At 43.6% G+C, this 17719-nt stretch overlaps 1 protein-coding gene across 1 annotated transcript; it reads right to left on the bottom strand.

Annotated features, from left to right (window-relative positions):
- Positions 1-10854: 10854 nt before the first annotated feature.
- On the bottom strand, positions 10855-14724 carry gfi1ab (growth factor independent 1A transcription repressor b). The gene is made up of 6 exons (XM_070832933.1): positions 14379-14724; positions 13572-13757; positions 12517-12899; positions 12113-12250; positions 11851-12016; positions 10855-11693 (listed from the first exon to the last, which is right to left on the bottom strand). Exons 1-6 carry the CDS (start codon positions 14488-14490, stop codon positions 11515-11517), a joined length of 1164 nt encoding a protein of 387 aa, XP_070689034.1. The 5' UTR covers positions 14491-14724; the 3' UTR covers positions 10855-11514.
- Positions 14725-17719: the final 2995 nt, after the last annotated feature.

The following is a 17719-nucleotide window of genomic DNA, read 5'->3' as shown; positions in this document are numbered from 1 at the left end:
TTATGGTTTCACATGCTTTAAAAGATCTAAAATACAAAGTCTATGTAGAATAGTTAACTATAGCTTTAAAGGAAACTATAATTTCCTTCAGTCTGACAGTTACTGTATATCGCTACTGATACCACTGTGTCAGGAGATGAAGTGTTCCTGTGTGCAATCTGACACAAGAGCTGCAGCTTTACACCTGCAATCTATCTCAGAGTAGCAAGCACATTTATTTTGATGTTCGGATTAAAGTATCCTTTTCCATGAAGGAATATCCTGATCGTAGCAGGTGAAGATACTGTATGACACTCACACTGTGTGCTGTCTAGGCATGTGGGGAGCGGCCGGCAGTCTTCAGAGGCGTGCTCGTATCTCAGGTCACTGATATCACATATCCATTTATATTTAATTTGCTGGACAACAACACAGTTGTGCAACAAGGTGCGCTGAGAATGCTCTTGTATAAGTTCCAACTCCTGACGATGAAACTATGATCATAATAAGAATCAAAGTTTTATTCATTGTTAAATGTATTTTCCTATGATAAAATGTGATGGCAGGTTATGTATTTTTGAGGACAGAATCTGATAGAACAAAAAATACAGTGACAGTGTTGTTTTAATTGAAAGGAAAAAGCAGGAATGAACAAGACTGACTATCATTTCGGTCATGTAGCACATACTGCAGTATTTATGAAGCAGGCTAGAATACAAACAGGCAGCAATCCTATGAGAGCGAGATAAAGCCTCTCCATTTTCCCCTTCCATCCCATATTTCCTTGGTGACCTCTTAGAGAGCAAGAGGTTCTAAGTGAACTATTTATCCAGTCAGCTTCCCCTGGAGGCCTCGCAGACTGCTGCAAGCGCTCCTGTCTGCCCAAAACCTCCCCAGGCCCCACTGTGCTTGTCAAGAAAAACTGCCATGTTTAGGAGAGGCCCTCCCACGGGTCCCGCTTCAGCTTCACTGCTGCTTTCTGAGCCGGGCGGATGAATTTGATTTCAAGATATTTTTTTATACGGTCCAGATTTGCTTTTGTGATTGCTGCTTTACTGTTTTACATGTTTCATAGTCTGAATTTGAAGGGTTACACACAAAAAAATATTTTCTCATGCACTTCAAGTGGTTTCCAGCCACAGGCAGATCTGTTCATTAAAGCTGGAATCTAAAGGAGGAAATTACAGATAATCCACTATACTAGATCATACCACACTATGAAAATACTCAATTACAAGTAAAAATCCTGCGTTCAAAATCTTACAGTTATATTACTACATATTAAATGATTAGATTAATTTTACTCATGTTCACCACTTTATTTTGGGTAAATTTATGTAATTGCATCATATTTTATATGTTAATCATATGTTTTGGATGCCAAATGTTTATCTTTAAAGTGACAATTATAGCTGCCAAATAAATTTAGCAAACTAAAATGTTTCTCTCTGGCCTGTGGAAGGGTTTCAGTGTAAATTAGCAAGAAATGAAAATACTTTACAATACAATACTGCTGTTGCCTCAAAACTGTACTAACGTAACAAGACTTGGATAGATGTACTTTCCATACCTGTCTACAGTCATTTCTCCATTTTCCTGAAGACGCTCACCTGATGTCCACAGATGAGTAGATTTGGACAACTGTAGATGGGAGATGTCAGTGTGTGCAGTCTTATTTGTTCAAGCAGCAGATATTCATTAGTCTTGCTGAGTGCAGTGCTAATTACCTTAAATGGCTTCACCTGTATCTGCTAGATAAGAGGCTTCTGTCCCCATGTAGTTGTGACACTATTGAAGGTGGTAAAATGTGTTTTGTCTTCTTCTTCTTCTTCTTCTTCTGTAAATGAGGTGACCTCCTGCAGCCCCCTCCTGTCAACATTATTTAAAAGATATTCAGCCCAACAGGTTACTCAGGATAATTCAGATAAGGGTCCAGGATGAAGTTTTCTTACTAACAAGGACATGTGTCTGCATGGAGGAGTTGCTGTTGAGTTTTTATATGATGATTTTAAGCACCACAAATGAAGTTCCGTTTGTCACAGGAAAGACTTTGATTTGTCATAGTAGCACCAGTATTACCACCAACAGTGATGATGACTTTGTTCCATTCAAGTGTCCCAGTCCCGCATACGGAAGCAGCTAAATGGTATTCAGCCATCATTAGTTTCATCATTTACATCTGTGTTTTTCCTACTCTTAGTCAAAATGTCTCCAGTGTAAAGGTATTGTATTGGGGTGGTCGCAGTTATCTCAGTGGCAGACGTTTCAGAACCTCAGCAGATAAAAGTGAAACTACCTGCATGGGTAGATGCTGCAGTGACGTGGAGGTGTGTTCACATTAGACATTTGTCTTGTTTCTCTGCTCCTCTAACTGATGGTGCTAGTCTGGAAGTCAAATATCTTAAGGGGGAAAGAGATACCCCAGTGAGCTGAGAGCTAATGGAGATGGTGGTCTCATAAGGGAAAATCTTGACCTTGGCCCCTTTTTGTAAAAGCTTTGCCCCTGTAGCAAACAATTGCAGGGAGGGGCGGTGCGGGTGCTGCCTGTGTGTGTGGCCGTGTTTAGTGAACATTTGTTTGTGCTCTGGCAGAGGCTGTTGCTGTAATGTAGGCCAGTCTTATTCACATCTTTCAACATGGCGTAAAGCTGCTTTATCTACCAGTGTACTATGAGCTGAAAGCTCCCAAGGTGAGACAAAGGTCCAGGCCGGACGCCTCACTCTTTTCTTCTTTCGAGTGCCGCTGGGGGAACTGCATCAACAAATCCATAATGCCTGGACCATGCAAACTTCACCACCGCCTGCTCAACCTTTTGTAAATCGGCATTTTGATGACAATTCCCAGTGTCGAGTTGTTGCCAATCAATACACACAGAGCGGACGCCTTAATAGACACAGATAACTGCTGCTTGCCTGCTGTATCTCTGGGCTGCTGAGACTGACACCCTGTCTGACTCTGATCAATAAGTGGCGCGTGGCGCGGTGCACAAGCTCGGTCCTGCCCACTCTGCTATCACACACGGGGCTTGGTTTCCCCCGGCAGCGGGTTAAAACTGCCCAGCAACTCCCCAAGGTGGATGAATCGGAGATGTTACATGTGAACTGGCTGTCAAAACGATTTTGTCATCTCCCCTTCTCTCCGGTGTTTAAAGATGCTGACACACTGTGTTTGGGGTACCAATGTCTTGTTGGAAGTGATGGAGGCTTTTAGCTTTTCTTTTTTTTTTTTTTCCCAACCTCCCTTTATCCGTTTAAGTGTTCATTCGAGTGTTAGAATTTCTATTTCACCTGCCACAGACGTCTCCTGACACTTCCTGCACACTCATAGCTTCCTTTCAGGTCACCTGATCTGGACCCTTCTTTGAATTTAACATTTTCATATGGAATCTTTTCCTTCACTGTTAGTTATGAAGGAAAAGTGTTTTCTTTTTATTTTATTTTCTTATTTCTTTCTTTTTTTTTTTTACATACCATGCTATTTGTTAGTTTTCTAATTTATTCATTTTGAGATGACTTTACCTGTTCTCATTTCAGTTTGGGTTAATTGATCCTGAAAATTAGAGTAGTTCTTTTATATTCATCTCAGATGATGTGAAGTGAAGTGAATATTATCAGTGGGTAGATAGTTCTTAGTAAAGATAAAGCACTGAGTAAAGAAGGCCAGATCAGATTCAGCTTGGGGTCATGAATGTTTTAGAGGGTGCCAGAGGGAGAATGGGAGAGTCACTGTGCTGCCGGGATCCATTTCCTTTGACTGTGGCTTTGTCATTTTGGATCAATCCCACCGTGTGCAGGCCTATTGTAGAGTCTCTTGTCTGTAATGGGTCAATTGGCAGCATACTGGCATGAGATGAGAAGAGCTAGAGATACTGGCTTAATGTTATATGCTAAAGGAAGGTGGGTCAATGATTCAGTGCCAACTTTCCTTTTGAGAAATTAACCTTTAATTTATGGAAAACATCGGAGGGAATCAACCACAAACTGATGTTTAAAACTCTTTTTCTCCAGCAGGATTTTTCAACATAGACAACATATTAATTTAGTAATTACCCCCCCCATTCCTGCTTCATCCTCCACAGCCATGGCCCAGTGCAGACCTCTGGGGCTGTGGAAGTACTTACCATCCTACTCCTCTATGCCGTGATCCCCACTATGGCATTACTCTGCTTTGATCCTGCTGCAGTCTGACACATGACCACACAGACCCCTGAATGGGCATTAGCGCAGGCTTCAGCAAACCCAACATCTGTGCCTCCCAGCACTGCCACTGCTCAAATCATTCATTAAATCAGAACACAAAAAGTAACTTTACTTGAATGCCTCAACATAAATATTTGATCATGGCTGAGAATAAATCTTTGTCATTTTGTACTCCTTCCTCTGGCTGCGGGCTCCTCTTATAGATCTTCCTCGCCTCGCTCTCTCTTTGCTATTTGGATACAGGCACATGCTTGGCTTGGTCATTTGTGAAATGGATCTTATGAATTTTTTAGAAAGATTCATAGCTGCAATCAGACCTGGTTAAGGGGATGACTGTATCACAAAGTAACATCTTGTGCTGCCATGCTCACTCACAAATCATATGCTGTTTGCATTGATAATATAGGCTGAAAGAGCTTTTGTGTGTTTACTTGACAGAAGCACTAAACATGCATCTTCTAACACATTTTACTACTTAATAACATTTTGGCTCCGTAGCAGTGGGTTGTACGGTACATGGTTTGTTTATATATGCATGGAGTCCTAAAGTATTCTGTCATTCATTTGGAAGTGTTTATGTTTTATTATATTACAACACTGAAGTGAAAACAGATCTTTGCAAAGTGATTTAAATAAATTACAAATACAGAATACATGCTTGCATACTGAATACTTCACAGTGTTTAGTAGATGCGTCTTTGGGACGGAAATGTTCCTCGTACTTGATTAGACAGCTGCTAAAGCTCTGTCAGTCAACAGCTCCTTCTAGTCCAGCCGCAGATTATCGATGGACTTGAGACTTGGACTCTGGTCTGACTTGAATGTCTCCAGGACATTAACATTACTAACGCCATTCCTGTGTTGTTTTTCAGAACAACCCACTCTTTCAATTTCATAACTGGACTCAAAGGATTGTTCAGTGTCGTAGAGAATTTCTTTTAGCCACACTTTGACTTGTTCCCTTCAGTCAAGCCTGGTAAAATGTGGATGGGCCTGAGATTCTTTTAAGCATCTATGTGTTAAAAAGATGAAGGGGGGACTGATGGATCTGTATTGAGTATTGGGGTATGCACAGGCATGTCCCTGAGCCTGTCAGTTGAATGGCTATCTACACATGAAATAAGAAAGAACATGATTAAAAACAAATCCAGCACTGCCCAAGCCTTGTTACGAGAGTAGCTACAAACACAAAATGAACTAATGTGTTACAATTCAGAACCTACTCACAAAGGAAATGCAATCATAAAATGCCACAGTGGGGCAGGATAATGAAAACAGTGGCTAGATGTGTGTTTTTTAAAGGGTTTCAAAGATAAAGCTGTTCATCCATAGTTCCTTTTAGCAGCCAGCTACATGAAACCACCTTCTGACTGCAGCTAACACAGCGTAGCGCAACTCAGTCACATAAGAGAGGAGCTTCTCAATCGTATCTGAATTTTAGTCGCTACGTGTATTAAATTCTAAAATGTCTCAAGGTACAACAACAACAGCAATATCGTGAATCTGATAGAGTGAGCAAGGTTTAAATCTCAGCAGATCCACCTCTGGTCCTTTTAGTGTGTGAAAACAATGATATTTTATAATTGTAATTAATTGAAATGACTCACTTTGACATTAGGGGGTCTTTTTCTGGTGATCATTGTCAAAAAAGCCACATTAGATCGACTGAATATCGTAAAACAATCAAATATGAAAACTCAAATCGTGACCTCTGATAAAGTATTAAGGAAATGGGAGAAAATCTGAACAGGAACTTTGTGCCAACCTTGATATGTAATGTTTTTAATTTAATACCTACTGCGATGTTTCCATCATTACCAAAAAGGTAATGAGGTCCAGTCTCCAACCTTAAACAATTAACTGCACAGTCTTATTCTCACATTATGCAGCATGCCAGGATTTGTGCATGAATCTCACAGCTTTATGTTCCACACGTCAAATTCTCAGCCATGTAAAACCTTTTACAAGAGAACATGAACATCAACTAAACACTAAAAGGTTACAAAGCTCTCTCTCTTGTCATGTGTTCCGAAGATTTCCTTTTCATGTGTTTTGTCCCCCCGAAGAGAGGAGAATATTTTGCTCTCCAGCCTTTAAGCCAGAGTGGATCCTTTTAATGTCACCTTCATGATTCATATGTTATTAGACGTGACTTCAGCTGAAAGACGAAACCAGGCCAACAAGGCGAGAGCGGGTGGGAAAAGAAAGCAGCGGTAAAAGAATTGAACACAGGTTCTTTTTGTACAGGTACAGAATATAAAATGTGTGTAAAACCACCCAGAGAGCAGTGACACAGGCTCTAGCTCTAGCTGAGCGGTGGCAGAGCAGCCTTTTTCTTCCTGACTGACAGCTCCCGTCCAAATCGTCCAGTGTTATGTAATGCTAAATGAACCGGATAAACATGTCTTTAAATGAGCGGACAGCCTTACCAACCCCCCCCTCCCCTTCATCAAACCTGTAGGTCCCCATCCCAGCCGGCCCCCACACGGCCTCCCCCACCCACCACCACCAGAGCCCCCATGGACTCATGCTGTTCAGGGCCCCAGACCCTCAGAACAGATCCCGGCTAATGGAAAGCTTTCAAGGCGGCCTGAGGAAAATGTCCACTCTCATTTGGCCTCCACCTTTTTCTGATGTCGCTTTCTTTGTGTGTGTGTGTGTGTGTGTGTGTGTGTGTGTGTGTGTGTGTAGTAACGGCTTCAGAATCACACACACGCACACACACCTTGGGACATACCATTATAAACAGGCCTGAAAACTGAAAACAACAACACTGTTCACCCCCCCGTCCACACACACACACACACACACACACACACCTGCATTGGCCTTTGTCAGGTGTCCTGCTTAAAGTATGAGCTAAAATATTTTTGTAAAAATACTGTATAAAAAGTACAATTACTCAACCATTATTATTACTGTTATTACAAACTGTGTTACGTCTAGTAGCACTACTAGTAGTAATACAGTATTTTACAGCATAAAGCCAAAAGAGTGATCATTCTATACGAAATAAAACTGGAATAAAACGAAACAGGACAAGCTTGAGAGTTAGCGAGCAGATTTAAAAATCCTTTCTAAAAGGAACAGCAGCAAGTGTAGAGAAGCTGAAAGAGGCGTAATATAACCGCACGTCTGAGCTCTGGTGAAAAGACCTGCAGCAGATCTGTGCTGATAAATGAAGGTGTGTTTCTGTGTGTCAAAACCAGGAGGAGGTCAAATCTTTGCTTTGCTGCGATAGCGATTTAGAAAGGTGGTGATTCAAATGTAGTCAGATGTTAGGTACAGGTTGAGCCCTAGAGTTGGCAGCAAGTATTTTGAGGGTTGATGATTGAAATGTCTGCTTTTTTTTTTTTATTTAACTAAAGCTAATTAGTAGCCACCCAGTTTTAATATTACCCAGAGGGAGGAATCCCCAGAGTGGCACCCAGAATTGATGCTAGTATGATGTCCTGTACCTAACCATTTTTCTAAACCACTTATCTTTTTTAGATCCACGGGGGACTGGAACCTTACCCAGCATGCAATAGGCAAGACTCAGGGTACACCCTACACCCTAGACAGGGCTTAGGCGTCACAAGATACCAAACTAAGTCACCTGAGATCATTTTTGGGACGTAGACTTGATACAAATTGCCTCATGGTGTAAAAAAAATCTCTGAAACAATATAAAGCAAACGTGCCTCCTGTTCCGTGGCACGCTGTAAACGTTTATTTGGTGTGTGAGAGCGGACCAGGGGACGGCTGGCTCTCATCAGCCCGAAGAGGCCGGCTCTCCCCGCACGTGTTCAAGCCTGTCAGCCGCCTCGCTGATGTCTCTTGTTATTATTTTCCTCTCATTCTGCTGCCTTTTCTTTGCAGAGTCATGAATAATTTGTGTCTGCGCCTTGTTGCTTGATGACAGCTGTGCAGTTGGTTTGCAGTCTGTTTTTCAGATCAGGTGAATAATGAATAAGCCTCTGCAACAAAAGAGCCATGTCCTATATGAGCCCTGCCTCTCTTCATCTGTCCCGGCTTGGTTGGCGTGTCAACCGCTGGGGAGGGGACAGGTGAGCAGGAAAGTGTCTCTGAAGCAGAAAGTTTCCTAAATATATGCGCACAGAATGCATGAAAACGCTTTTATTTCACACCAGCCGTCCTCCTCGAAGGCTTCTTAGCATCACTTCCTGTATGTGAGCATATTAATCAGTGCTGTGTCTCCAAAGCTTGCCGTTAGAAATCCTGTATCTCTCTCAGGCGATCTCTCTTTGTAACCCGTCAAACCTGTGTGAAATCTGCTGAACCCAGCGTGAGAGCAAATACCACATTATTATTACAATATACACAACAGGTCTGCTCGCCCTCAGGGGAATAATCACATTCTCTCTCTTCATGGTGTCTTCTCTCTCGTGAGCAGAGCGCCATATTCATCTGGCCATTCAGCAGATGTTGATTCTAGATATTAAGGTTTGTCAGCTGCGTCGGGACCGTGCTGATCTTTTTTTTTAATCCGTGGTGTATTGCATGTGATGATTTAATCATATTCTGTCGTTTATGGAGCATCACGGTGAGCCTGGTTTCGTTGGCCTGTTGTAACGCCTCTCTCTTCAATTCTTTTGTCCCATTTCAAGGGTTTCGTTTCTTCTGATGAAAACTCGGTTGGTCATATAGAGGCCTTTGTAGGCTTATCTACACTCTTCCACAGTCTGTCTGACCAGATTAGGAGCTCGTGTAGCTTGTTTAAACAGTAAAAGATGCAGAAAAATCAAAATCAAACACCAAACTCTGTCTCTAAAATCTCTCTTCTATTATTCATGTTTAATTTCAGATTAATAATGAATCGCCCCAAAACCACAAAACCCAGACAGTGAACTTTCTAATTGCACAACTATGTCAAGAAAAATTCATCCCATCATACCTCTGGGTGTGATTCTGTGCACTTATGGACCAAGATGCAGGCCTAGATTTGAGCCTCAGACTGCAATGCTCTGATTACTCGCCCGCTCGAATCGATCGAGCCGTATTCTATCCATATTTGATATGCCTCGGGGCAGTGGGGTAATGCTTTAAAAAGAAAAAAAAAATCCACCCATGCCCTTGGAGCAAATCTGGTCAGCCTAATGGCTCGTTTGAAGATTTTTGCTTGGAAAGCTTCTGTCTGAGATTGTGCGTCTCTCAGAGGAAATCAAGCAATACCTTATGAGGTGGAACATCACTCACAAAAGATTTGGTTTCTAAATAACAAGCCCGTGTGCAGATGTTTAAAAATAGTCATGAGGGGAGTTTTACATCAAAAGTTCAGCTGGAGTCTTCCTACCACGTGGTCGTTACCTCACAGGGTGGAGGTCAGGCTGGTGGCTTCAGGCTGCCTCACAGTGTTTAAGGCTCTTCATGGCAAACTCAGTCTTATTCCAACAGAAGATTTCCCTGTGAGCAGATTCAGCTTCACCGTGGAAACAGAGCTGTCTCTGTGACGCTCACTAATCTCCTTAATAAACTGCACCTTTCCTATCCAGCGCCTCACCCTTTCAACTAACGTGTGCTTCTCTTTTTATTAACCGGGGATGTGAGGTTGTTGCACTCGAAGCTTATTTTTATTTCAAGAGAATGAGTGACGTGGCTCACCCTGTGCAACATAGCACCAAGGTGCACAGCTCCATTAAGTCTCGCTTTAAATGAGCTGGCCTTTTCCTGTTCTCCTTTAGTCTGTTCATCTTGGGGTTTAAAATATTCAGTATTTTCGCAGGCCTGGATGGTGTACGATTTGGGGGGAAGTGAAGCGTGCGAAATCCTTGTGAGTCAGTGATTTCAATCAATGTTGAGGGAACACGACTTACTGATTGTTCCCCTTTCTTCTCCTTTTCCTCGTTAGAGTCAGAAAAAACGAAATGATGACAATAACTGTGGAGACGGCTGTTCGGGTCATGGATGTGGAGTGTCCGTGTGACTCTGAGCTCAAAGTGATGGTGAAAATAAAGGCATGTGGAGATGAAATGCTCCTTTGGTTCCAAATGTATGGCTTTACGGCCTTCTTATTCCTGATTTATTCACCGCTGTACTTTGTGTCGCTGGTGATGGCACTCCCTTTCATTAATAGGATTTCTTGTTGCCTGACGTCCTGTGATCCAGATTAAATCGTGTCTGCTCATCACTAATAACAGAATTCTAAATGAAAACTCTCCCTCAGAGGTGTGTATCTCCCAGTTTCCTTTTTTTTTTTTTTTAAACAGTCATGAGGGTAAAAAACATTTGGTTAACGGTAAATCTGCTCAGACTGTTTGAGGTTGAAACACAGGGCTACAGTGGTCAAAACAAACAGGAGCCTCCTTAGCCTCTGGGCATTCACAATCACTGCAGCATCACGGTGAGCATCATGGCCTGGCCCTTTGTGTGCCTCCTGCGTCTGGTTCTTTCCTTTGTGGGCCTGTAGTTTCAATTAGCCGAAACACTGGAAACCAAAGATCTTATTAGCTCTGTGTTGTTCTGTAGTTGGGTGGTCATAATAAATCAGTTTACTCAAAGAATAATTACAGGTTTATTATATAAAACAGTGCACAGTCAATTATACTTGATGTGACTTACAGGAGTTTACAAGGTGTCCAGTTCTGGGGACTTTTGCCTTTGAGTTAAATGACCAGTAAAGTGTTCAAACAGGTTTCCCCACATCCTTCATTTGGAAAAGAAATCATATAGATCATTCCACTTTTAGATTTTATTGCATTTGTAATTTTAATAGAACCAACCAGAAAATAAAATAACCTGAAGAAAAATCATATTTAAAAAAAAAAAAAAAAAGGTAATTCTGACAATTAAGTGTGCAAGAAAAGTGAGAGCCAGCAGCCTGTTGAGTGAGGCCGTAACCCTCCTGCTTATGAAGTCATTTTCATCTCTCAGTCCCTCATTGATCCGGTTTCTCAGGCGGGAGAAGGCTTTAATGCTCACCGAAGCTGATTCTTATCAGTCGACTTACAAACTCATTTTACCACGCGCCATCGTCCCGCGTCACAGCTTATCTCTGGTGTCCGGGACCTGTAGAGCACTCTGCAGAGGGATGGTGGAGTAGTTAGTGTTGCCGATGCCCGACGTTTGTTGAAACCTGCAGTCTTATTCGAGTCGTATAGGTTGTTTTTTTTTTCCTCCATAATAAAATAAATAAATAATCATATACTTTATGTTTTCCAACGCGCTTCCACGTGACGTTTTTACAGAGCTAAAAGCGGATCGCAGCGAACCTCGATCCAACAAATGTCCTCAAGCTGGGCGATTGGAAAAAATGTCCTGTGTCTATAAGGTCCTTGTCGGAAGTCCTCACATCACTGAGAGACTCTAGATCAGAGGACGTGGTTTTGTGTTCGCCTCACTTCAGCCCGTGCTGCGTCTCTTTGTGCCTCCTCAGGTCCACTTTCCTCTGGAAGCCTTTGCCGCACAGGTCGCAGCCGAAAGGTTTGTAGCCGGTGTGTTTCCTGCTGTGCGTGATGAGGTTGGAGCTCTGACTGAACGCTTTCCCACACACCTGGCATTTATGTGGCTTCTCGCCTGGAAAACACACGTAGAAAACATGTTACTTGGGGGTTATCTTTTAGAGGACATTGGAAGATGTCGGACTTTACGCACAAATTACGCACAGATCCTTCACCACCAATTCCTGATATTTAACTCGTGTCGCGCTACATTCTGAATTTTCTCCACTTGCCTGTGTGGATGAAAGTGTGTTTCTTCATGTCGGACTTCTGGTGGAACCTCTTCCCGCAGTACTGGCACGGGTACGGTCGAGTGTCGGAGTGGATGAGCAGGTGCGTCGACAGGGTGGATGACCTTTTAAAACTTTTACCGCATATTTTGCAGTCGAAACTTCTTTCCTGTGACATGATCAGAGGCGGGTTCCGTCAGTCTCATCACCAGGAGGAGGAGGTGTGAATGTGAATGTCAGCATGCGGTTTAAAGAGGAAAGGTACCTGAGAGTGCACGGCTTTGTGCTGCTCCAGGCTGACTGCGTGTCCAAAGGTTTTGCCGCACATTTCACACGCAAATGGCCTGGTGCCGCTGTGAGATCTGCGGACGTGGACTTCCAGGCCGTGCGGAGTAGAAAACACCTGGTGGAAGGAGAAAAGTCAGTTGTGGACATTATGGAAATGGGAAATAAGTTGATTATAGAAATAAATAATAATAAGCAGTAAATAGTTAGAGGTCAGCCACAGAGCCATTTAGTGTCCTTCTCAAGACTCCTCAGCTTCTTACAGTCACATTAACCACTGGATCACTGGATTGCAGCAGCAAGAATGTTTGGTATTTTTATAGTAGATGACCTTCACCTGCAGCAGGATGTGTTACTACACATTTATATCATCTCCATCCTCACCTTGCTGCACTTGACACACTTGTAAGCCCCGTTGAGGATCAGGCTGGAGCACAGCAGGTCAGACTGGGCCTTCCCACTGTGGGCTTTTCCATGCAGGCCTCCCTCCGGAAACAGCAGAGCGGCAGCAGCAGCGTGCCTCCTGTAGTCACCGTACGAGTCCTCGCCCAGAGTCCGGTCCGCGTACAGGGCAGAGTGGGTGCTCCTGTCCCCGTAGAAGGACATCGCCACCGGGCCCCTGTCCACCTCCATGCTGGGATGGAGGCTCTGCCGCACCAGGGGCCTCAGCCCCGGCCCCGGGAAGCCGCTCCAGGCGTACGGCCGGAAGGGGACGGCGAAGGGCTGGGTCTCATCCACCAGAGGAGACAGCGACTTCTCCGAATAAACTGGAAGGGAAGGAGGGGGAGGGAGGGAGGGCAGAGGCCACATGAAACTTTAATGGAAGCAGTGACCTGGTGGAAGCGGGACATTTGCGGGACATTTCCAGGAGCGCACAGGGCCCCACGGGGCTCAGGGAGCCACGCAGTGCTCTTTGAGAGAATTCCCAGATGGTGAAACTGTGGGTCAAACCGGGAATATCAAATAAAAAGAGGGAGTGTAATAAATCAGTGAGCACCTCGGCCCACTGTCACAGATCTACTGTCTGCCTGCTCCCATTGAGCTACAGAGATTCTTTATTTGTCACATACACAGTTATACACAGTGTCTGTTCCACACTGAAACTAATAAAATAGAAATAAATATAAAATAACACACAAAGTGAAACAATAAGAGTAGAAACACACACACACACACACACACACACACACATATATATATATATATATATATATATATACACATAACACTAAACACTAAAGACTGGGACAGCATCACAACATAGAAGCTCTCATAGAGTAGTTCATCTTCATTCACTAATCAAAGATAATATTATGGTTTAAATGAAAATATACAAACAATAGAATATATATATATATATATACATATATATATATATATATATATATATATATATATATATATATATATATATATATATATATAGTGTGTGTGTGTACCTGGTGATGCAGAGGGGGACGGAGGCCTCCAGAAGTCATCGTAGTCTGTGGAGCGACCGCACAGGCTGTCGGCGCAGCTCAGCGGAGACTTGGGGGAGAAATCAGCAGCGTCGGCCGGGGGGGAGACCGGAGAGAGGCCGTACCCGTCCACCGACAGGTCGGTGTCATCTGGGATCTTATCTGCATCTGAGAGGACAGACAGCACCGTAAGGAAAACCAGCTCAGGACTGCTGTAGCACTGCACAGCTGGACTGTCCTCTAGTCAAATCATTATTATCATTATCATTATTATTATTATTATTATTATTATTATTATTATATAATGTAACATGTAACATGTAACATCACAGAATGGTCTGGGCCAATATTATTTCACTTCTGGCAATAACATATAATACAATAGAAAAACAATCGTGATATAACAGAGAATTAAAATGCTTTATTATAAATATCCTGTTGTTATTAATAGAGGTGATTTTTCGTTAGTGTAATATTTTAGTACTGATGTTCTGAATATGTCACAAACTATTTAATTTTTGCTTCAGCATTCTTACAACCTCTTGAAGGCCTTTAAATAAACTGCACCGACACTTTGTAATGATTTAAACTGCTAAATTCCCCACGTCTCATAATTTAATATGAGCCTACCTATCACCATAATAATTCTCCTGATAAATTAAAATGTGTTTTAGTTTTAAAAAAATCTTCATGACCTTAAATGAGGTAAAAAAAAAAAAAAAAGTAACATTCAAAGACATTTTTTACGCAGTAACGAATGTTTCAAACGGGGAATCATTTGGCACAAACCTGAGCATATGTGCGCCAGTATAGAGTCCAGCCTGCTGTAGTCATCCTCCAAGCTCCGCGGCTGGTGGTAGCTGTGCGCCTTCTTGCTCTTCACCATGAAGGAGCGCGGCATCTCTGGTCTGAGGTCGGTGCTGATAATCCAGCTGCAGGGAGACAGAGGGAGTCCTCGGGCCGCTGCTCGCTCCGAACCCTGCACAGGTTGGAGCTCCACTGGTGGGGAGATGCGGGTCCAAGGGCTTTAGGAGATGTCAACCTGACGACGGAGCATGCGCAGAGTGTCCGCCCCGTCAGCCAGGTGTTGCGCGGACAGGTGTCACTGCAGAGGCTCCTCCGCTCAGAGCGCAGTGTGGTTACAGGTAAGGTAAAGAGCAAACAGCCTGCGGCGGGGGCGACTTCTTGCCACGGCGGGGGCGACTTCTTGTCTTCTTCTCTCGCCTTTGTTCCAAGAAAACACCCGTAGCATCATCAGTCGATTTTATTTACATAGGCTATGTTCTAAAATAACCCCCCCCCCAACCCACCCCCCACCCCCCCACACACACACAAGGATCAGACTGCGGCTCGTGTCCAGAGGGGCCCGTGGCAATCTGGAGAAGTGATACAGGCCTTATCAGCGCCTTACTCAATCTGACCGAGCGAGAGGAAACGTGGAGGCGCACCCCAGGGTGTCAGCTGCTGAGCAAGTTGAGGTAAAATTAAAGGGCGGGGGAAAGTCTGAACCGACACCGTCCTCTTAAAATAGACAACAGAATGACACCAGCCCGCAGGTGTGTGTGCTCGGATCTTCCCTAAAACGCAGTGGAATAAAATCCTACCCACGCAGCTACAGATGAGCGATAACTCGGAATAAATCTCCGCATTAAATGCAGCTTCATTTTGAATAGTTTTCATCTGGAACATCTGGTTCCAAGGGGCCGCGCATGACAAGGTCTGGTGGAGCTTTGCGCCGCTCTGGGGGTCAGTTGGGCCGCAGACTGTTATTATGTGACAGACACTCGCCGTCCTCACGCCCGCGGTGACAGGTTCACGTTACTGTGGGCACAATGCTCAGAAGACAGAAGCCCAAAACAGAGACGATTTGTTTTCTGTTCGCCTGCAGGGCGCAGATTGCAGCGCCTGTTCAGCGTCATTACGCACGGAACAATGGGAGAGTCGTGCGTCCTGGAGCCTTTTATCCAGCGCAGGTGCAATAAAGGAATCCTAAAACTATTACAGTGATGGATTTTGATTGTCACACGGCAAATTAATGAAAAGTGAATGAAACCAGTCAAGTTTAATTCCTGCTGTGTGCTGCTGACCTCTATAGTATCCGTCTGCTTGCTGATTTTCTTTTTCTTTTAATATTTAAGAATTGAGATCGCGTCTTTTAGATCACCTGCTCTCACAGCTGCTTATCAATAAATCTGCTCAAATCAAATCTTCCACACCTGCTCTGATTTTCTCCACTAAAACACACCGATGAAGACCCAGACCGGTCCAGGGTCTGTCTGACGGTCTCACAGGCTTGTTCTCTCACAGCAGCAGATCACACTGAAGACATTTCCAGTGTCAGAGCGGCTCTCTTGTGCTGCAGAGCATGCAGAGCAGGCACATCAGTCTATCAGTACGCGAAGGACAGGAAATCAAAGCGCCACGTGCCCCGGCTCGATTAGACGCATCGCGGCCGCGCATCCGGACACAGTGTCGGTGAAGATATGAAGCCCGAACCGATAAAAGCAGAAGCAGACAGGCCCTGCAGCCCGGACTGAACCGATAGGCCGACACACACAGGACTTCAGCAGAGCTGCGTAATAGTTACCAACTGTGGCATCCTGCCATGATCACGTTGAGTGAAGTACAACAGACCTAATGCCTGCATAATATAATAATTACAATAATAATAGTAATGATAATAACAACAATGATAATAATAGTAATAGTAATAATAATAATAATAAATAGAAGAATCTGTTGTTTTGCAGAAGTCTGTTTGGGTTCATGTGCGCTTGTTTTAGCGCTGCATAGATTAAATTAACTTCCTTATTGTTTCTTGCCCTTTATTGAAATTCAAGCTTAAAGACGCCTCAACTGGTGAAGACACTAAATGATTCATGCCTCCCACGCTGCGCCACACTCTGATTTTACTGCGCTCTGACTGTGGTGAAAGTCTCAGGACGCACAGTGCAATTTGGACAAGGTTAGTAAAAAAAAAATACATTTTCAAAAACTGTAGCGACAGCGCGTTTCCTGCAGAGAGAGATTCCTGCTAGAAGGAAGGAGATTTTCTCTCGAGCTCAGCTAATGGTAATTGTGAATCCAAAGTTGCCGATTAAGGGCGAAATTATCTCAATCGGATTTCTGTGCCAACATGATCAGGTATGTCTGTTTGGCAGAAACAGTGCTGCGCTTTTCCAACCTGCCCGTTTAAATTCGAATACAGTCTAATTTTTCTTCGTGCGCCACGAAATGCACGTTCCAAATATCTTTCAATTAATCATTGCAGTATGAAATATGAAATGACACTGAGCTCTCTGCACATTGACCATCACAGCTAGACTACTCAGTCTAATAAAAAAAAAATCATCTTCATCAGCATTTGGGAATAATACGAACCTGCTTAATCTGTAGTGCCCGAGGAGAAATGCTCTTTTAAAATGTGGTTTTCTGCATGAAATGATTAGTAGTTGAGGCTCAGCTCTAAAACCACGAGAAATCACTTCCTGAAAGCAGTCAATCTAAGCTAGAATCTTCAGAGGAAGGCAGTGTTGAGCCTAAACATCCCACATGTGCTCTCAGTCATCTGAACACACTCTGGTCTCCAGGTCAGCTGCCTGCAGTAAAAAGGGACCAGATCAGTCTAGGGCTTTATCAAACATTTTATTGTGAACTCTCACACACACACAAACAAACACACACACACACACACACACACACAACAATCTCATTTAGTCTCCAGAGTGTGCCGACTGCTCCGTAGTGTTGCCATGTGTGTCCTCTACTGCACCACAGACTCAAAAAGTGCCATAACGTGTTCATCTCTCGTCAAACAACACAGGGTCTCTTGTTCAAAAGGGACACCACCATCACCATCACCATCACCATCACCACGACTCACAGTCAAATGTTTTTCTGTTTCCTGGGCCTAACGGCCACGACTGCTGCGCTCACTTCCACCTCGTCCTTCGCCAAATACAGAAGTTAGTGTTCGATACAGACATTCAGAGAAGTTCTTACACATCCAGGTCCGTGCACATGAAATGGAGTGGAACTGGCCTGTGGATGAGCACAATGCAGGATGCAGTGTTTCCTTTGGTAACACTCGACAGCTCCTGATCCCTCCCCATGCTGCGTTATAAAGTGTG

The sequence above is a fragment of the Pempheris klunzingeri genome, chromosome 6, assembly GCF_042242105.1.
Source record: "Pempheris klunzingeri isolate RE-2024b chromosome 6, fPemKlu1.hap1, whole genome shotgun sequence".
NCBI lineage: Eukaryota > Metazoa > Chordata > Actinopteri > Acropomatiformes > Pempheridae > Pempheris > Pempheris klunzingeri.
This window is presented reverse-complemented; position numbering and strand designations above follow the sequence as displayed.